Consider the following 22,315-nt stretch of genomic DNA (forward strand, 5'->3'; position numbering starts at 1 on the left):
CCACAACAGCAGGTACTACAGTGTAAGCGGCTCCATGAACTACACAAATACTAGAATTAGTGCTTATAAATATTACTGAGTTGCACTGGATCTAAGGCTAACGGTTTAACATTAACACTGCTTTTCAGCTGTGTTAGAGAGTTTAAAACAACAGGGAAGAAGTGTCATATAGTCTAGGAGACTATGACATCTGTCCCTCTCATAGTTTGTCCCGTTTTCTGGGTAAAAAAAGAAAGAAAGAAATGCAGCAGTGGTCAAATTACAAAGCCATCAGAAACACCTTTAAAGTGAGATTAAACCTCCTCAGTTTTAGGAAACAGAAGGCACTGGGATCTCAGTGGTGTGACTATACTAACGCTACAAAATAAAGAGAAATTAAGTCGCAAAGCACGTACGCTCAAGGCCAGTGTAAGCGGCTCCATGAACTACACAAATACTAGAATTAGTGCTTATAAATATTACTGAGTTGCACTGGATCTAAGGCTAACGGTTTAACATTAACACTGCTTTTCAGCTGTGTTAGAGAGTTTAAAACAACAGGGAAGAAGTGTCATATAGTCTAGGAGACTATGACATCTGTCCCTCTCATAGTTTGTCCCGTTTTCTGGGTAAAAAAAGAAAGAAAGAAATGCAGCAGTGGTCAAATTACAAAGCCATCAGAAACACCTTTAAAGTGAGATTAAACCTCCTCAGTTTTAGGAAACAGAAGGCACTGGGATCTCAGTGGTGTGACTATACTAACGCTACAAAATAAAGAGAAATTAAGTCGCAAAGCACGTACGCTCAAGGCTGCTCATTTAATGACACAAACTCTCTAAAGCTAATCAAGAATCCAAAATATAGAAATAGAGTAATAGTGTAACATCACTACTGTTTGATCATATTTGATATTAATGCTAATAATAAACTCAATATACTTTCTATGCAAAAATCTTTTAGTTTAACGTATACACTTAGAGACAGAACTCATGTTCTGAGTTTTTGGCATTTGTTTTAAAAATGGAAAAAGGAACTATATACACAGAGAATTTTGGTTAATTTGGCTGGCAATTTTAAGTAGTGGGATGTGTTACAGAGAATGTACACAAACAAAAAGTCAAATTCAATTACATATTTAAACTATATATAAAGACTTTAGGATATTTTCTTTAAACGTGTAAAAAGAAACATTTAGGGACTTCTAAAGGACAGCCTGAGCCTCTCATGTAGGCAAACCTGAAGTTAGGGGTCAGAGGTCAATGCTGCAGTTGAATGAGTAATATCTTGCTCTGACAGTGCACGAGTGAACATGCATCTCACATTCTGACACATCTGTTCCAGTGTAGGACTACCACGTCCCGTCTGGAGATGACCCAGACTACAGTGGAAAAATATGGCCACAGAACAAAGCTCACTGTGACTATGTAGAAGTACTGCTGTGAAGTGGAAGAAGAGGGACAGGAGGTCAGGAGGAGAAAGAGGGGAGCGTTTTGAGGGAGGATCCTCAGTGCGTTTTTTGATCTGGTGGACAAGTTCCCTCTGGGTGTTCAGCCACTGGCTCTCCATCAGGTGTGGATTCCGAAACCTCTTCAGTATCGCCTGTCGATGGCGTCGGGCTCATCTTGGTCTATTAAGTCAGAAACGAGGTTGGGAGTTTTTATTTACCTCACAAGCAGTGTTGATATAATCAGTGTTGCTTTACCTTTAAGGTTTCCACTTTCTCCTCAAATGACTTGAAAGTGGGTGTGTTTCTGCAAGAGACATGATAACGATGTAAAACAGACTGAATCTTCACACTTCACAATCGATATGGTGCAAAAAAGGGTGTCGGTATATCAAATGATTTGCTAATTCATCTGCTATAGCTGTGCTCCAAAACCTAGCGAGCTAGCAAATGTTGAGTATACATATATTTTAATCATTACTGAAGAGAGAAATATGTCAAATGAATGTTTTATTTTCTTTGAAATGCTTATTTGTATAGAGTTAGCTTAGCAACATGCTAAAGACAAGACTGTTACAATGAACTGTAGACATTGATGAATCTCTTATTGAATAAATCGACAATAAAGGGATAGTTCACGCAAAAATTTAAATTCTGTCATTAATTACTCACCCGCAGGAAGTTTCAAACCTGTAAGACGCTCGTTCATATTCAGAACACAAATTAAGATATTTTTGATGAGCTTACTGACCCTCCATAGACAGCAACACAACTGACACATTCAAGGCCCAGAAAGGTAGTAAAGGCATTATTAAAATAGTCCATGTGACCTCAGTGGTTCAACCGTAATTTTATGAAGCCACAAGAATACATTTTGTGTTTTCTTTGCAAGCAAAAGTATTCTCATAGCTTCATAAGGTTATGGTTGAACCACTGACTATTTTAACAATGTCCTTACTACCTTTCTCGGGCCTTGAATGTGTCAGTTGTGTTGCTGTCTATGCAGAGAGCTCTCGGATTTCATCAAAAATATCTCAATTTGTGTTCTGAAGATGAACAAAGGTCTAACAGGTTTGGAATGACATGAGGGTGAGTAATTAATAACAGCATTTTCATTTTTGGATGAACTATACCTTTAAATACTGGTTTAAGATTAATTTATTTTAAAATATGAGGAAGAAAAAAAAAAAAAAAAGAGACCACGGAGTGAAACGAGAGAAAGAAAACTAGCATCAGTCCTTATACAAAAATATTTGCCCACAGAATGCCACAACTGACCAATCAAAAACAAGTATTCCTGTAAAATATAGAGGCTAATGTGAGTCTATCAGAACTAATTCTTACCTCATCACCGGCATGCTAGCCGAATGCTGTATGGAGCGTATACTATCCGTCAGCAGTAAAGAAGAGCAGACAGGAGTTAGCCAAAGCCGTGAGTATCAGACGCATTAGAAGAGGGGAAATAAAGCCATGCACCTACACACATTTATGAGTTCATAATCAGCATGAAAAAACACCTCAGCCCTTCATGCTGTGTGAAACTGAGTAAGAGTATAAGGCTTTAATCCATCAGGGGTTTAAGACTTTATTACCGGTATCACTGACACGGATTCACACCACAGCTGGGATGCCGTTTGGATGAATAGGGTGTGTAAGAGAATTAGCAGGGAATAAACAGGGTTTAAGCACGTCTGCATCACTGTCAGAGGGGATGATATGTTCAGCAGAGCGACAGCCAGAAAATCTATATATTTGTGTGGGACACAAGCAGGTATACTATGAAGAATGTTGAGAAATAATGAGAGATGACGCTGCTTTTTAGACAGAAAGCAGGAGGGAAATCAGAAAACCTAGCATAAGACTGATGGGAAATTATCTTATTGACTCAAAATGACAAAATCGTTTGCACAATGCTTTTAAGTTACAGGTATAGTACACCCAAAAATTACAGTTGTCATCATTTATGCCAAACCTTGTATGACTGTTTTTCTGCTAAACACAAAATAAGATTTTGTAATGCGTTTTTTTATCCATGCAATAACTTTTATTATATGGACAAAAAATCAGAAGTAAAACAGGCATACAAGTTTGGAGTAAATGATGACAATTTGTTTTGTTTTTTTAGGTGAGCTGTTTAAAAAAAAAAAAAAAACTCTGAATTGCAAATACCCATTCAACATGTACATTCACGCACAAAGGCAGAGGTTTTAGAAGAAAAGGTATGCATGCATTGAAACAGTGGAAAAAATGGGAGAATAGCACTACCTCTAAGTACATGCCACACTATAAAACCATTCATCACACTACTGAGAGGTGTAGCAGCCAAAATAACCAGCTTTTGTTTGAAGCCACTGTAAACAGTCTTACCCAAAAGAATTGGAAAATGACTGTAATCTGTAAATGGCAGAGGTGTCATTAGCGAAAACAGTTAACAATGTTGCCAGCGTTGAAGCAAGAGTGTCGTAAGATGGTGAAATTGAGCAAATGTCAGTTCCTTAGACTTCAGAGTATGATGTGGGTGTCTGTGGTTAATGGTTTTATTCTATCTCAATGTTGGTAATTCCACTGTGCGTGGGAGTACAATTCAGTCCTTTGCCATTTTGTCCAGTAGTGTTATGCTAAAGGCACATGTATGTGTAAGTGGTGATCACACATGGCTACATTCACAGTCTGTGTTTGGGGTCGACGAATGTATTTGACTCTCAAAATGTCCTACAGACTGAATATCGTATATCAGCGTCAAATAATCAACATAGTGATAGAATAATGGCAAATATCAAAATGTTCAGTTGTGTCTTTAAAGTCAACATTTATTCACCCTCATTGTTGTTCCAAACCAGTAAGATCTTCATCTTTGGAACACAAATGAAGATATTTTTAATAAAACTTCAGACATTTCTGTCCCTTAATTTAAGGTGCATTCTACCAAAACTTTGACGCTTCAAAAAAGTTCATAGAGATTCAAGTATTCCATATCAATCAAGTGGCTTTATCAAATGCTTCTCTGACAAGTCAAGCAAGCACATTTGAGCTTCAAGGTTTAATGGTGTCTGCGATTGTATCTCTTCTGAAAACTTGGATTAAACAGTTTGATTCATATGGATTACATTTATAATGTCTTTATGAACTTTTTAAAGCATACAAGTCTAGGTGGAATGGACTTTCAATGGAGGGACAGAAATCCCTCAGGTTTCATTAAAATATCTTCAATTGTGAATCAAAGTCTTACTGGTTTGGAATCACATGAGAGCGAGTAAATGATGACAGAAGTTTCATTTTTTGGTAAACTATCCCTTTAAGTGTTTAGTTTTGTATTCTAACCACTTTGGAATTTTGGAAATTCCTGCAACTCATCCTTTCAGATGAAAATCTCCACCCAACATTTATCTGGAGTTTTGGCTCATTCTCTGACCACATAGCTTCCAAATTTTGCTATGAAAATGCAGTTGTGACTCTTCCGAATTGTCACTTTGGTTATTAAATGCAATCTTCACTCCTTTTCATAGTCATTCCGTATAACAAAGCCCTGTAATCTGTAAATGGCAGAGGTGTCATTAGCGAAAACAGTTAACAATGTTGCCAGCGTTGAAGCAAGAGTGTCGTAAGATGGTGAAATTGAGCAAATGTCAGTTCCTTAGACTTCAGAGTATGATGTGGGTGTCTGTGGTTAATGGTTTTATTCTATCTCAATGTTGGTAATTCCACTGTGCGTGGGAGTACAATTCAGTCCTTTGCCATTTTGTCCAGTAGTGTTATGCTAAAGGCACATGTATGTGTAAGTGGTGATCACACATGGCTACATTCACAGTCTGTGTTTGGGGTCGACGAATGTATTTGACTCTCAAAATGTCCTACAGACTGAATATCGTATATCAGCGTCAAATAATCAACATAGTGATAGAATAATGGCAAATATCAAAATGTTCAGTTGTGTCTTTAAAGTCAACATTTATTCACCCTCATTGTTGTTCCAAACCAGTAAGATCTTCATCTTTGGAACACAAATGAAGATATTTTTAATAAAACTTCAGACATTTCTGTCCCTTAATTTAAGGTGCATTCTACCAAAACTTTGACGCTTCAAAAAAGTTCATAGAGATTCAAGTATTCCATATCAATCAAGTGGCTTTATCAAATGCTTCTCTGACAAGTCAAGCAAGCACATTTGAGCTTCAAGGTTTAATGGTGTCTGCGATTGTATCTCTTCTGAAAACTTGGATTAAACAGTTTGATTCATATGGATTACATTTATAATGTCTTTATGAACTTTTTAAAGCATACAAGTCTAGGTGGAATGGACTTTCAATGGAGGGACAGAAATCCCTCAGGTTTCATTAAAATATCTTCAATTGTGAATCAAAGTCTTACTGGTTTGGAATCACATGAGAGCGAGTAAATGATGACAGAAGTTTCATTTTTTGGTAAACTATCCCTTTAAGTGTTTAGTTTTGTATTCTAACCACTTTGGAATTTTGGAAATTCCTGCAACTCATCCTTTCAGATGAAAATCTCCACCCAACATTTATCTGGAGTTTTGGCTCATTCTCTGACCACATAGCTTCCAAATTTTGCTATGAAAATGCAGTTGTGACTCTTCCGAATTGTCACTTTGGTTATTAAATGCAATCTTCACTCCTTTTCATAGTCATTCCGTATAACAAAGCCCTATTTTGAACTCCAAAAAAGTCACAAATGTATTCGCTAAATGAAATTACATTTAGCAGACACTTTTATCCAAAGCGACTTACAAATGAGGACAATGGAAGCAATCAAAATCAACAAAAGAGCAATATGTAAGTGCTATAACAAGACTCAGTTAGCTTAACGCAGTACACATAGCAAGGTTTTTTTTTTATTATATAATAAATAAAAAGAAAACAGATAGAATAGAAAAAGAATAGAGCAAGCTAGTGTTAGAGGCCTTTTTTGCTTTTTGTTAATTGTATAATAAATAAAAAGAAAACAAATAGATAGAATACAAAAAGATTAGAAAAGCTAGTGTGTTTAGTCTAAAAGTCTTTTCAAGTCTAAAAGGGCCAAGTTTTTTTTAAGAATAGAATTAGAATAGAGAGTCAAATAAAGATGGAAGAGATGTGTTTTTAGACGATTCTTGAAGATGGCTAAGGACTCAGCTGCTCGGATTGAGTTGGGCAGGTCATTCCATCAGGAGGGAACATTTCATTTAAAAGTCAGAGAAAGTGATTTTGTGCTTCTTTGGGATGGCACAATAATGCGCCGTTCACTTGCAGAACGCAAGCTTCTAGAGGGCACATAAGTCTGAAGTAATGAATTTAGGTAAAGGGGTGCAGAGCTACTGGTGGTTTTGTAGGCAAACATTAATGCCTTGAATTTTATGCGAGCAGCTACTGGTAGCCAGTGCAAATTGATAAACAGAGGTGTGATGTGCATTCTTTTTGGAAATTTACAATCATTTTAAATCTGAAATCTGGTTTACCTGATTACAAATGTTATGAGCAATAATTACAGCTGCTGCTTGAGTTGACTGTGATGTTAAATTGTGTTGTTTTCATGTATTGTGTCTTATTTTGTGTCATTACCTCTGCTTGGCAAAGCCACTCTGGTAAAATAGATTTTAAGTCTCAAGAGTTTTTATATTCCTGGTAAAATAAAGGTTGAATAAATCTGCCTCTGTGTGAATGTAACCAGAGTGGTTTGGAACAGACAGTATTAATAGGTATTAGTGAGTATTCATTCATTCATGTGTTACTAGGTCAAAAGGGTACAAAGGATAGTTTGATCAAAGGATGATAATTTGGACAAGTGTTCAATTTCAAATCTCACCTCACGTCCTCTAGCTTTCTGCTAATGGCTGAGCCCACGCTGGAGAACGCCGTCGTCGCCTTCTGACCCACTTGGGACAGGGTCTCTGAGGTCTTCTTATACCTGTCCAGCACAGATGGGGGACAGATGTGTACAGAAAATGTATACAACATAACCGTAAAACACAAGATCATGTAATTCTAACAGCTGGAGTGAGCTAGTAAAATCAAGCACGTTCACAACTGCACGTCTTTAATGCAATTCAGCCAAATGGCAAGTGTGAATTGCACAGCAGAAGCATTGACAGATGGAGCCGCTCCTCCGCAGCAGTACAAGAGGTGACGGGTGGCACGCAGATGCCTGAGGCGAGTAAGGGCACGTACGCAGTGGAGGTGGTGACTTCATTCCAGCCTTTGCTCAGGTTCTGTTTGAACTCGTTGAGTGGATTGATGCCCAATTTCCGCTTGAGGTCTGCCACCTGCTTCTCCTTGGCCGCCAGCACCTGAGAAAGTGTCTGGATCTCATCTTCTACCTGTAGGGAAACAGGATAGAAGAATTCACCTGACATGTAAAATATGGTTAAGTGTGGTGACACTCATTCAACAAAATTAAAAATCCAGTGCACTGATGGGTTTATCCATAAGCTCCAGTTAGAAGATACAGCATATGTTGAAATAGTAAAGAAAAAGGCACTGCAAAATGAGTTCCACCTTGAGAATAAACCACATTTGCTCCTGAGACAATCTCATCCATTGAATGAAGCATTTGTGGCTGGAATCTGAAATATAACAAGACTGAAATATGCAGACCTTTGCTAGTTCACTGTGAAGCTCTGCTTGCTCTTCCTCAGTTAGGGCCATGCAGGGCGAACAAGGCACTGCATTCACTGCATCTTCGCCTACTTCTGGGATGAAGTCTGGACTCTTGGGCCCTACAAAAAAAACAAACAAAAAAACAAACATGCGCTGTAAAACATTTTAAGGTGATGTAGGATGCTAATAAAATAGCTAGTCTAAGAAAAGGTTGCAGGTTTGAACCACGTGTGCCACACGCATCCTGAAAGGTGAACCCAAACCATTTTGATTGTCCCCTGGTGGCTGGCTGCAGTATAGGTCATATTACCCACCCTCTCCAAATTGGACGGGTCTCAAACTAATAGCATGGTGACTTTAGTATGTGACTGCAAATGAAATTACAATTAGGAGAAATTAAGTAACACTGTAAGATTTAAAATTACAATTACAAGGAAAAAAGTTGCAATTACCAGAAAGTGACAAAGTGAGATACAAATTAACAATTATAATAAAAAAAGTTATACAAGTTTACAAAAAATAAAATAACACTACATCAAATTACAATTCCAAGAAACAAAGTCACAGTGTGAGATGTAAGCATACAATTATGAGTAAAAGTCACAAATTATGAGAAATAAAATCACACGGAGAGATATAAAATTACAATTAAAAGACAAAAGTTTTATTTACCAGAAATAAAAATCACATTATGACATATAAAGTATAAAGTTAGAATAACAAGTAAAAAGTTGTATAAAAGTCACAATTTCCCTTTCATTTTTTTATTCTGATACAGAAATGTGCTTTCTTCTAGTGACACCTTTTAGAACTTCTGGAAACAAATTCCATTGATCTTTTGTGATATAAATTTTAGCATCAAGTTCATATTAAGTTGAACTGTTATTGTGAATGTAAGTGCTATTAGCTCAGTGGTGAGAAAGACTCTGATTTAGAGATCATGTAGAGTCAGACGTCAGGCCAGGGGGCAAAAGGAGAAACATGAAGGAAGAGGAGGAGGCCAGAAAGAAGTCATGTGTCAAAGAGCTTTAAAACTTTATAAGATGATTGCTACATGATGGACATCCACCCAAGGGCTCACGCAAGTCTAGAAGATGTACTTTGATGCCTCCACTGACAGACCATACTATGGAAATACAACATAAATAATAAAACTCCTGGATGTCACCATTCAGTGGGCTGATAACTAGAAGGAAAGGCCAAAAATTCAGCACTGTCAATCAAACTGACAACAGTATGACAGCCCTGAATGAACGGCTCTGCACTGCACTGTATATTATACTGTAATGCTATCAGCTGATGCGCTTGTTCTTATTCAGTACAATCAGTGTTTCAGTGCATCCCATGTTTATTGAATTAACAGAATAACCTGATAAGACTATTCACTTTGTTAAACACAGATTCCAGAGCTTTGACAAAACCAGCCTTTTCTATGGTAGCTAGGAAAAAGAACTCCTGCTCATGTCAATTTTATGGACCTAATTTTATGCCTACATTCAGTAGAGGTCAAATATGAGGTTCAGGTCTTAGCTTGCAGCTGGGAGTTTTCAAACATGTTTCAGGAAGAAACATAAAAGTTGCATCACATGAGGAGGGTGTGCAACTCATTTGTAAGCAGCTTGTTTGGTATTTCTGGAAAAACTGGTAGGTTTGCCTCCCACTTTAACTTACCACAAAGGTAATTAGGAACAGAAGAGAGGGTCATTTATAGCTTGTTTGACAACAAATTCCTAACAAAATATTTTTAGTGTGTTTGGCATCTCTTGACACGACCTTTGCCTCTTAAAATTAGTAGGATAGCATACTTAACCATATATTGTTACACTACATCTAATACAATGATAAATGTGCACTGAACACAGATTACATTAACCGATTACTTTCTTATTTTGACTGAGTTTACATCTCTAATATGAACAAGATGAGTTTAGTACAGATGATACAAGTTCTGCTTTGGTAAAGGGGTGAATGTTCTTAAATTAGACGCAGTTTGAATAAAATTAAAGTGATTTCCCACCTTCTATGTTCTCTTTCACTATGTCTAGTTTGATGCAACATTTTCTGCCCATCAAAACTGACTGTGACAGTACTACAGGTTACACATGAGGGGACACTGACACAAGTGTGTCACGTACATTCTTAATGGGAAATGAATATTGACAGAGTGTCACCCAAGTTCAACGGACCATTTGAAACAGTTGCGTGGTTAACAGGAAGATCCATATGACATCACTTATATGGAAATTATGACTACAACCAGTGCCTGAAGTAGTGAGAAGCAATGCATAAAATATTTTACTGTAAAAGCATGCTTCATCCATAGTTATTTAACAATATAAACAAACAGGTTCAATGCACAGCACACAACATTTTTCTACACTGTGGGTTAGAAAAAATGTGGCTCATTCCTCTAATATATTTCTTTGTAAAAACCCAGAGGCAGTGCACACTACCTATCATACACACACCTTTTAATGCAAGATCATCATTTCTTTTATATTTTGGAATCTGTTTTTCAATGTTAGAAATAACTTTTATAAAGTCATCTGACACACTGGCGTAGAAACTTTTTTTTTGTTTGTTTACAAATTAATACCAGTGTTAAAAACAGTACATTAATACTGTAATTATATAAAGATACTTAATAATAGTAGTAATAATAATATCATGCTTAAGCCACATTTAAAATTAGTTAATTTAATTGCTTTGGATAACAAAATATTAAAACAAATGGCATATGTAAAGATGATACTTCTTTCTCTCTCCTCACTTTCCGAGTCATTCTTAATGCAAGTATGAAGACTTGAAGTGGTGGGAAAAACTAGATCACCAAGAAAAAAGATCACTGTGGAGTGTGGACATTAAAAAGAAATGCATTAAATTCTTTCCAACAGCTAAGATGTAATGAAAGCGCTTTAGATTTGTTCAGACATCCCTGATTTCACCACCAGCTTTAAATGTAACAATTCAAATTTATAAGTTTCAACATCCACATCTGTCCTCTAGTTGAATCGATTTCTCCACACATGGATTTCCAGATACACAATAACAAGATTTCGAATGACTGCCATCTCACGAATCACCATACAAAAGAAAAATTTCCAACCCTGATGTGCCATGACGGCTCACAGGATTGATCAATGACCTCTCTCTGTCTGTATAATGAGATTGAGGGCCCTGTGTAAACACACTTATAATTTGTTAACCAAGCTCACTGCTCTTCCATTTAGTGATTAACATCTTAAGTGCATTATAGTAACACTGTTGGCCATGGAATAATTTATAGATACAGTTTTACTGTACAGAATAGTTAAGCGTTTCAGTACCTGCCAGTTTATACAAATCCTGTTGTCCTGTTAATTCAATCAATGTTTGTTAAAGGGTCTTGATAAAAGGGCTTGATGTAATATGAAAACATACACAATATAAAAATAACAAGCTGGTTATCAGTCAGTACTGGAGGTTTTTTTTTTTTTATCCCTATAGGGTGATTAATGTATATTTAATTGTGCATGCTATTTTTGTCTTGAATATTACTACAGTGGTGTAGCACCTACAGCTCTGCATATCCTTCTACAGGATCCCAATGTTAGAAATGAGAAGCTAGATGTTATTATTTTTAACAAGGTCCCTGATTATTTCAGTCCAATCTTTCAGACTGGCAGAGAAAAATCGCATGAAAAAAAAAAACTGGAAAAAAAAAAACTACTAGGTTGACCTCAGGGGAAAAAATTAAATAAAGAAATATTACAAATTAATAATAATAATACAGTGAATGTTTAGTAGAGATGGCACTTTCTGAGTCTGCATTAGCCTGGTGTTATTTTGCAACCTTACGGCCCACTTGAACAGCATCTGCTCCTGACAGATTAGCTTCTTCAAAACATCAGCACTTGACAGTAAGAGGGCTCTCCCATACTTTCCATAACATTCTCGGTCTCTCGCTGTCATACTGTGACAAACACCAGTCCACACCTAAACACACACACACACCCACTGAGCACCTTAACAAACACAGTTACCTCTGAGCGGCAGTGCCGGTGAACCAGGTGGAGTGAAGCTCTCTTCAGGTGACAGGTAGAGGTAGCTGGTGTTCACTCCCTGCTCAAAGTTGAACGGAGACTTGTACTCCTCTACAGGTTCCTCCATGCTGCCCATGAACAGGAAGCTCCCTGGACACTAAGTGATTGCATGTGACCGAGCCTGTTAGGATATCACTGTGCTGATTGTCCCATCTTCTAGCTACGGTTGCAAGTATAAGTGCGTGTTGCGGATTCTGCAATGCTAGCAGGGATCACATGATGTCCTGCCTGAGACAACGACAGCAGCACGTTAATAAGTTACCTCTCCAGAGCGTTCTATTTCCGTCGCGAGCCGACACTCCCAGCAGTAATCTCAGCGGTCCTTGTAGGGATTGTTGACAATAACTTTTTCACTGTTCTCAATAGCTGAAAAAAGCAGTCGTCTTCAGCTGTTCCTGTGCTGGACTAACTCATGCTCAGCCCCTCTGTCCATATTATCATCCATGGGAAATGAAGATCCATTTGTCCCCTGGTCACATGACACTGGGGAAAGCCCGCGAAAGGAGGCTGTAATCTGCGGTGGCCTAGATTACAACGTTAATCCATTACAAAGGGCCTCCACAGCGCTTCAGATACACACCGGCTGCACAAACCATTGCAGACTGAAATGGATTCAGCCAAGCGCAAGACATTCAGAAGTGATGATACCTTAAGGCCAACACACACTCAGGGGTCTTCAGTACCATTATACTGTAAGATTTTACATCCCTGCTGCATTATATTGCACAATTTATAGGTCCTGTTAAATGGTGGAGGATCATGAATTAATGAATTTTTTTTTTAATAATTGCATGTATAGAGGTCAGATGAATCACCAGAGACAATGAACTCTAAATAGTCATCTGAGCAACCATACGGTCCAAAATCTGCATTGCAGTTCATCTACACAAAACAAAACACACACATTTTATTTTAAATCAGCATAAACTAAAATTTTAGCCATTTTTTCCCCTTATTATGACATATTTATTGACATTATGTAGCCCCACCCCTTTTTAGCACTGCGTTTGTTGTCTTCTGTCTTCCGGTTTTATTTCCACAGTGATCTCACGAATTAATGAATGAACCGCTCGTTTTAAAATCTTACTGGTCTACTGACATTTGTTAAGTGTAAGACGTTTGCTTTAAACATTACAGTGCTCACAATAACTTTCGTTAACTCTACAATACATAAATCCACTTTACCAGCTAAATTACTCTTAGACAGCGATGCCATAGAAATATACAGAGCTACCGCACAAACAGAAGTTTAAAGACAATATTTTAAAGATGGTCACGTGTTTGTTTCGCTGGAGAATAAGGTCAATACACAAGTGAAATGGTTTTTCGAAAGAGTAAAAAGTAAGACAGACTTGATTTTGTCCTTCAGAAATATTTTGGAACGTTGGACTGTTGGCTCGTTGTCATTTGCTAATTGCTGTGATAGATCTCATCATGTTAGCAACAGGTTGGTAGAAGGATTAGTGTCCCGCCCCTCGCACCGGTAAACACGTCAGAGATGTCGTTGTGAGGGGGAGGGGACATTAATGTTTTTTTATTTAAGAATACAAGGGCACGTTCATTAAAAAAAAATTAAAAATCATGTGCATGGATAATTCATTTAAAATATACATGGCAAAGTTCCAAAAATAAGAATCATCCATTTTGATTTCATAGCGACTTTAAAAACATAAAAAACACATTTAATTTTATAATAACTATTATTATTATAGTTAAATATTTTTTGTTGTTATTATAATTCATATTTTATATTATTATTTATCAGGGCTGCACATAATTGTCGATTATTCCCTAGAAATTGTAATTGCGATTATTAATTACGATTATCACAATTTACATTGAATGATTATATCATTGTTTGAAGCAACCGCATGCCATATTTTTAGATGAAAATAAACAAGCTGAAAACCCTCAATCTGAAAAACCTTTATTGCTTTTCTATAGTATTAAGCCTCAAATGGCATCTATTCATTAGATTGGTTTATTCTTTAAATTAAAAAAAAGTTAAAATATGCATGGTATTATAATGTTATATTAAAACTAAAATTAAAACAATGGAAAACCCCATAAGATAACCTGTAGAAAGAAAAAACACATCTTAAGCACACAGAATAACATAAGTGGACTTTGAACAATTAATTGGTGCTTTGAACGATTACACAATTGTGACATCCGTAATTGTAATCGTGATTAGAAATTCGATTAATTGTGCAGCCCTATTATTTATGTTATTATTTTTTCATATTTGATATTTAATTGTGGATATTCGTTTAAATGATCCCTGTCAGGCACTCCATCATAACAAGTTACATGAAAATGGAAAACGATTCAAAACTTTGCCATACTCTCCAGTATTATCCTTAACAGGAAATGGTCATGCAAAATTTATCGAGTTTATTGAAACATGCAAAAACTAGTTTCAGTATTTGTTAACCTCAAGGTTACAAATATTCAATGTACAAATGTTCATAGCTGTTGTAAAAACGTATTGGTATCGGCCAGAATTTCACTATCAGCTCACGTCTACAAAGAGTGTAAACTCTTTTGACATGGCTCTGTTTGTTTGAGCAGCTTGACACAGCAACACTGGCTCGACCAATGATATCCACTCTGGGGCGGGACCAAATCTAGTATCAAGTTTAAATCAAAGATGCTATTAAAACAGCTGACAAAATCATGAGACATAATGGTCAACTAAAAAGCGTGCTCAAATCAATGCAATATATTGCCAACGATATATATTGGAATTTCATTTGGTGCTGCCACTAGTGGTGCAGAAACACCAGACATAAGCTCATCCTTACTCATTCCTAATTCATCTCCTCTGGTTTTAAAATACATACATGCTATGTATGACACACCCTCTACAGAGCTTTGTCCCTGAGGAGCTGGAATTACACATCACTGCCTGACTACAGTAGCTGTCTTACGTGGGACGGGTCTGCTGTCTCCAGTAGAGATCAGCGAGAACAGCCAACGATACAAAGAATCAGGTTAAAATGAGAGTCACAGAGACTCTATTCAGCTGTATTCACATGGGCGTACAAGAGCCAAGCAGTGACAAACACACGTGTGTGTGTGTGTGTGTGTGTGTGTGTGTGTGTGTGTGTGTGTGTCAATTAACACTCTGACTACATTCATATCACACGTCTAGAAAGCAGAACCTTGACACCTCCGCACTGCTGCTTGCAGGTTAGTACCCGGATATTTGTCTTTCACCAAAGTCCTTGTTGGCTTCCATCCAGACTAGATTGCACAACAAAAGCATGCAGATGTTCAAATAGAGACTTGAATGCAATCTGCAGCCATCGGCGAAATGTGATTTATGTTCCTTTGCATCCCAAATCATTTTCACACAAAACTAATGCAATGAATTTTCATGAACACTTCAATACCTGTTGGCAAGTTCAGACAAAGCCTTTTTTCATGAGCTTTGCATTGTGGGAGAGTTTCACATCATGTGACGAGCTCCCACAGTAAATCTCCATGTTAGGAGGGTCTGTCTATGAAAAAATAAAGCAATCTGCGGAAATAGAACAGAGAGATTCTATAAAGGAAGATGCCCAACTTCCCATTTAAACCAACGGATGAAAAGTATTGTTTAAAAGAGGAAATAAGCAATAATCACACATTTGTTTTGACTAAATTCTTTGTTAAACAACACATATTTACCAGTTACGTGCTAACTTCTGCCTTTGGCCCACTAACATTCACATGGCCCCACATGGGGCGGTTGTGAGCTTCTCAATGCCAATAATAGGATGGACATGGAATGTCCCATGACCTCCTATAGAGTTGGACAAGCCTTTCAATGACCTTGTGCCTCTTCAACATCAGGAATCCTTGTGAACTGGATCTTGTATGACTTGCATTTAAACTCAGAGCTCAAGAACATAAACACCCCAGTAAAGAAACAAAGAGGACATTTGAAGCACCTAATAAACCACAGCGTCAAATCAATTACTGGGTTATTCCAAGCGCATTGCGTCCCGTGATTGAGACGAAATGAGAATCATGGGACAGAGTGCGACTCCAGCGGCCTGGATGGACATATACACAGAAGAATAATGGGCGGGAAATGGAGAAAATGTATCAGCCAACCAGCATAGAGTGGTAGACAAGGCAAGGAAATTTTAGTGGAAGACGTTACTAACATTGTGTGTGAAGGGCTTTTATCTTTTATCAACACTGCAAATATACAATCTTAAGGCTGGCTGTTCAAAATGGTCTGTTGGTCACATTGCTGAGAAGAGGCTCATTTTGAAGGGTCACAGCAAGGCCTTAAGATTCTCCCCTCAGTGCAATGTTAGTCCACACCTTTACTCGGCCAAAACTCTCAACTCTATGAAAAATACAATAAATAAGGCACATCTGAAATTACAGCAAACCTGTTCTTCTTCTGTTGTATGATAACTTAACTTGCTGATGTAAAAATCGAAACCATCTTTTAGAAATGGTAAGAAAAGCAGCTCTACTGCTACAATGAAACACTGAGTGAAATGTGATCGCAGGGACCTGTGAGACTCACACAGATGCTTCTGGAAGATCTTGCATAATCAGCTAACAGTCTATCACTGAAATGTGTGTTATTACACTAAAGAATATCTTTTTAATATTACAACCACAACAACAAATTTTATAATTAATTTAAATATAATGCACTGGTTCAGTGGTCTTAGAGAGTCAGCATTCAGGTTTACTTTTGTTCTGATGTTCTTGCTACTATTTTCCATACAGTGAAAGTGACTAGGTGCTGTCAAGCTCCAAAAAAGGCACATTTATATGCCAAGTATCATAACCATACTGTAGCATAAAAATTACTTAAGCCTCACATTTTGCCTTGTGTGAGGAACAATCACAAATGTGGGTTTATTTCTGTCTATTTAGTCTTCTTCTCCAACAAAGCTATCGTATCAAGGCTTCAAATGACTTGGTAATATAGAGTACAAGGCATATTGACACTTTTAAGCTGCTTTTTTTTATTTATAAAGATAAACAGTCAACAGCACTAGTCCTATTATGGAATTTTTTTTGTGTGTTTGACAGAAGAAAGGATGTCAGGTGTGGAACAATGTGAGGGTCAGTAATTGATGACAGAATTTTCATTTGTAGTTGAAGTAGTCCTTTAATTTACTGTAAACTACACTTTTGAGGTCAGTAAGATTTTTTTTAATGACTTTGGGGAAAAAAAAATACTCATTTATTTGATCAAAAATATAGTAAAAACAATAATATTGTTATTATTTTTTCAATTTAAATCTTTTAACCCTTTTCTACTTAAATACATTTCAAAAAGTAAATTCCTCTTATGGCAAGGCAAAATTTTTAGCAACATTTCTCCGATCCATTTCTTATTATTATCATCAATGTAATGGATCTCCAATCCATTTCTTTATTATTATTTTTCTTTGTTGCTGTTGTTGTTGAAACTGTGATCTTTTTTCAGGATTCTTTGATGAAAATTCAAAAGCACTGCATTTATTTCAAATAGATTTTTTTGCAACAATAATACATCAAATGTAACAAGTCACTATGGCAATATCACAAGGCAATATCTGAACTATCTTTAAAATTAAACTGGGAAAAAAAGTTTCCTGTGCTACTTCAACTTCACAAAGCCAAAGCCATCACAAATCTAACATTCCACTTTTAGTTCTGATGTTTTCAGTGAAATTACATCAAAAAGATGGAGAAGTAACAGCATAACTGTCATAACATGCAGACTGGAGTTTAAACACTACAGCGCACCAACAAAAACCAGGACAATCCAGGAAATTTCCACCAATGAGATCAAATGAATTCTCTGCAAGCTTTTGGCAGTCATGTAAACTTTCAACCTTGAGCTGCTAAATGGTCCACCAAACTGATTCAAGCAAAATGTCAAATGTTCAAAACAAATTCAACAACAATGGCTATAGAAAATTTGATTGCAGCTTCCTCATTCCTCCCTGTAGTTCGGTTAGTCTTTCGACATTTTTATTTTCCTATGTTGCCATGACAGCAAAGAGAGAACAGCGTGCACATCTGAGCAAACATGAGCAACTGATGACAGCTAAGGCAACAATTAAATCATACACTGAATTTCACACTGTTAGAGCAGATGTCCTAATCCACAGGTTTATCCATCACTAGACAAGGACATGAGGCTACACCCATCACTTTTACTTGTGGGTGAAGGGTCTCTCATTGATGACTCACTCACTGATGCAACAGAACTAAATCACTCTGCGAATCAGATAAATTTACTTGAGTTCTTGCCACTTGATCCAGAGTAATATCATAAAGACAGTATACCTAGGCTAAACAAACAAACAAACAAACGGTATCTCAGGTTTTGTCCCGCAATCTGCTTGACAGATCGCACAATGGCCCGTGGGCACCAGCTGCAGAGAGACATGGGCACGCAGAAAAGAGGAATGAGCAGATGGCGGCCCTGCGTGAGAGAGATGAGGGGAGGGGAACAGAAGATTCAGACAGGAAGGCTCTGGCTCCTGGGGAGGCTGCTCATCCACTCACTGCAGCCCAGGAGGGATGAGAGAGAACAGGCTGCTCTGATGCAGGGAGCTGGGCGGAGACGAGATGACCGGGATGAAGATAGGAGGTCAGAAAGGACTACGAAAACAAGCACGGTGTGACATTCAGTGACGTCAATGGTATTTCTCCAGGACGTAAACACAAATGACTGCCAAAAGGCTTTATCTACCAGACCTTTGTTATATAGTTAAACAAAGGCAATGTTTTAAAGCTGAACATATTGCTTTTTGCTAAATTAACAGACTTGTGATCATCCTCATATGAGCTAGATTTGAGAAACACTTTGGTTTGTATTTTAGAATTTGTATATGTAATACACTGGGAAAGACTCCAGCATCCAGCAACCCCACATAGTAAATATATTGTGGATATTATATATGCATTATGCGGCCCTGCGTGAGAGAGATGAGGGGAGGGGAACAGAAGATTCAGACAGGAAGGCTCTGGCTCCTGGGGAGGCTGCTCATCCACTCACTGCAGCCCAGGAGGGATGAGAGAGAACAGGCTGCTCTGATGCAGGGAGCTGGGCGGAGACGAGATGACCGGGATGAAGATAGGAGGTCAGAAAGGACTACGAAAACAAGCACGGTGTGACATTCAGTGACGTCAATGGTATTTCTCCAGGACGTAAACACAAATGACTGCCAAAAGGCTTTATCTACCAGACCTTTGTTATATAGTTAAACAAAGGCAATGTTTTAAAGCTGAACATATTGCTTTTTGCTAAATTAACAGACTTGTGATCATCCTCATATGAGCTAGATTTGAGAAACACTTTGGTTTGTATTTTAGAATTTGTATATGTAATACACTGGGAAAGACTCCAGCATCCAGCAACCCCACATAGTAAATATATTGTGGATATTATATATGCATTATATTATGTATATTAATAATTGAATTATAGCCTTATATTTACAGGCAATAAGTATTTTGCATTTATATTAGTAAGTCTCAGAGCTGATTAAAAACAGGATTATAAACAAAAAAATAGCGAAAACTTGTGTAGACTTGGATAATGTTTTTTTCAGGAATGTTTACAATAATATATTTATATATTAAAGAAATAAATAATATTGTATTTGTATATATTATTTTTTCAGCTATACATTTTATATATATTAATATATACAATATTTCCAGGAGGTTATTTAAAAAACATGTTAAACAAAGGTAGTGGAAGAACAATATTAGTCTAAATCAATAGAATGTAGGCCAATGTGTTTCCTCCCAGATGATAACATCAACACCAGGCATCTGAAAAATAGCAGTACATACCAGAAAAACTATGCAGTCTTCGCTTAGCAGACTCTTAACATAATAATGATGCAGTGGCTGTACAGGAACCCACGCTGACCAGATCACATTGTCAGAAATCTTACATTATAATGAGCAGGTTTCATATGATCCCTGCTAATCAACACAACATAAATTCTCATTTCTGGGTTTAAACTCTAACGTTACATATGAATGACATCACACAAAGGGCATAAGAAACATGAGATGCTAACCATTAGAAAGATAAGAAAGAGGTAGAAAGCTATCAAACTTGTGATTCCATAAACGGTATTCTATTTTTAATTTTAGACTTCCCGTGACAAGTAATAACTTAAATTAGAAAGACGGTTTATCTGCAAGATATAAAAATACAAAGTCTAAAAAAAAAAATCACATTAATTAATGGAATTGGCACGATTAAAAAATGGAAATAATGCAGAGTTGCAAATAGAGGTTTCATTAGTAGCAGCACATTTACAGCAGGTGTTTAATGCTAACATATGGTTCAACGATGCTGCAAGTTAAGCCCACGCAAGTTAAATAAATAGTTACAGACATTCTTACTGACTAAAACATAAATAAAGACATAAATATAATATTTTGCAGCTGAAACATGCCAGACCATGGTCGGGTTCTGGTACTTTCATAAGTTTTAACAGTATTTATAAACACCATAAATTACAAAATAACGAACTAACGTTCATTAAAATGTGCACAAGTGCTCTAACCCGAATAAAATCCCTGCAAATGTCTATCCCGACTGACTGTCACTTTACCAATGTTCATCAAAATGAAAGAAATCAAACAACCGCTGTTCTTCTTCCTCCAGCTGCTGGCTGTGCTAACAAACAAGCTAGCTAACTTCTGAAAGTTGAGTTTTGTTGCATTTCTAATCTGTGCCGACATGTCACTTCACGTTCTCAAAACAATTCAGCTACCTTGATCGGCTTCCTCCATCCTGTCTTTGCGGCTTCTTTATGTTGTGAGTTATTCTGATCCTTGCAGTCCCGCTTTCCCACTTCAATCTCGCAAATTTGAGCTCAAAGCTGCCACTGTAACTAGGCTGCTGCGCGAGGTGGGGTGGGGTCGTCAGTGACGTCAGGACGCACAGCACGTAGCGATGTAAACAGAGAGACGGGCGCGAGGACCCACCCGACGCGCCCATGATGAAGCGTTTTATCAGCGGAACAATTCATTTCGAATCATCATTCAACGATAAATAAATGAACTAAAATAAACTTAAACTTAAATACAATTTTATTAGAAATACCTTAATCATAATTGTATAATTCCCATTTATATTTGGCAAGTCAATAAAACCAACTGGCTAATTTAGAATTGTTTTTTATACTTTTTACGCCGTGCTCAATGTATGTTATAAAATAAATACTGGTCTCTGTGTTGACATAAATACTAAGAAATGTAATATGAAATGTAAAAACTAATTACAAATATTATTATAAATTTATTATTCATATTAGAATTTATTATAGCCTTTAGAATTATTAGAATTTATTATAGCCTAACAAATAATTGAAAATAAAAAACGTAAAAAATAAACCGTAACAAATTGCTATTGTGTTTAAAGAAGAAAAGAAAAGAAAAGAAAAGAAAAGAAAAGACAAAGAACAGTTTGAGGAAGCCACAACATGGCCATTCACCAGGCCAGAACTAATATTAAATGGCCTTCTTTTAATAAACACATTTTACCTTTCTAATTTCGACAAAAGGATACCAGAAGAGCTATTAATGGAGATATGTCTGGCCCCTCACTTTCACAGGGTGGGCTCAAAGTCCCTAATTTACCTACAGTCACGCAAGCCACGCCCAGAGGAAGCAGTATGAGGCGCTTATTGCTGGTTTATAAATCGTCTATCATGTTGGTACTGTAGGAAATTACGCCACCCACTGGGTGACAGGATTTAATAATCCTACAGTAAAGTATATTTTAAACCATTTAAATAATATTCGTGTTGTGTTGTGAGACGTTTCTTAAACCTCCACATATATTTCTATTCGACAATATGACAAAAACGATCGTAAACATTTTTTTTAAACTATAAAAATGTTTTCAGCATTAGCATTATGCTGTAAGAACTGCTGTTTTATATTTTATTCAGTCGATTGTCTATTGAATCTATCAAAATAATAGTTTTAACTCAATTGTATGGGTTTCAACTCGTTTTCCTTCATCAGTAATAAAATTCAAGGTGATCGGAAAAGTGAAATGAACATATCAATGACGTTTTTCAATGCTGCAATTAATTAAGGCAGCTGCATTTAAATTGACACTTAAAAGTGTTCAACTTTCTGGATTTACTTATTTACATTAGGATTTGTCAAATAAATTAATACATCTAAAATGTGTGCATGTGTGTGTGTGTGTGTGTGTTATATTAGGCTAT

The 22,315-nt window shown here is 36.8% G+C and overlaps 1 protein-coding gene across 5 annotated transcripts; it reads right to left on the reverse strand.

Annotated features, from left to right (window-relative positions):
* Nucleotides 1–605: 605 nt before the first annotated feature.
* tpd52 (tumor protein D52) lies at nt 606–21,012 on the reverse strand. Of its 5 annotated transcripts, XM_016504343.1 has the most exons (9): nt 12,361–12,597; nt 12,039–12,195; nt 8,014–8,135; nt 7,588–7,736; nt 7,226–7,327; nt 3,791–3,817; nt 2,768–2,809; nt 1,682–1,730; nt 606–1,606 (listed from the first exon to the last, which is right to left on the reverse strand). In XM_016504343.1, the coding sequence occupies exons 2-9, from the start codon at nt 12,172–12,174 to the stop codon at nt 1,484–1,486; spliced, it is 750 nt and encodes a 249-aa protein (XP_016359829.1). In that variant the 5' UTR covers nt 12,175–12,195; nt 12,361–12,597; the 3' UTR covers nt 606–1,483. The 5 variants fall into 5 exon arrangements, with proteins under 5 accessions (XP_016359829.1, XP_016359832.1, XP_016359828.1 ...); XM_016504346.1 differs by lacking the exons at nt 12,039–12,195; nt 12,361–12,597 and adding an exon at nt 20,849–21,012; XM_016504342.1 differs by having other exon boundaries at nt 12,039–12,597.
* Between the last annotated feature and the right edge of the window lie 1,303 nt (nt 21,013–22,315).

This window comes from Sinocyclocheilus anshuiensis, unplaced genomic scaffold (assembly GCF_001515605.1).
Source record: "Sinocyclocheilus anshuiensis isolate Anshui unplaced genomic scaffold, SAMN03320099.WGS_v1.1 scaffold54, whole genome shotgun sequence".
In the NCBI taxonomy this organism is placed as follows: domain Eukaryota; kingdom Metazoa; phylum Chordata; class Actinopteri; order Cypriniformes; family Cyprinidae; genus Sinocyclocheilus; species Sinocyclocheilus anshuiensis.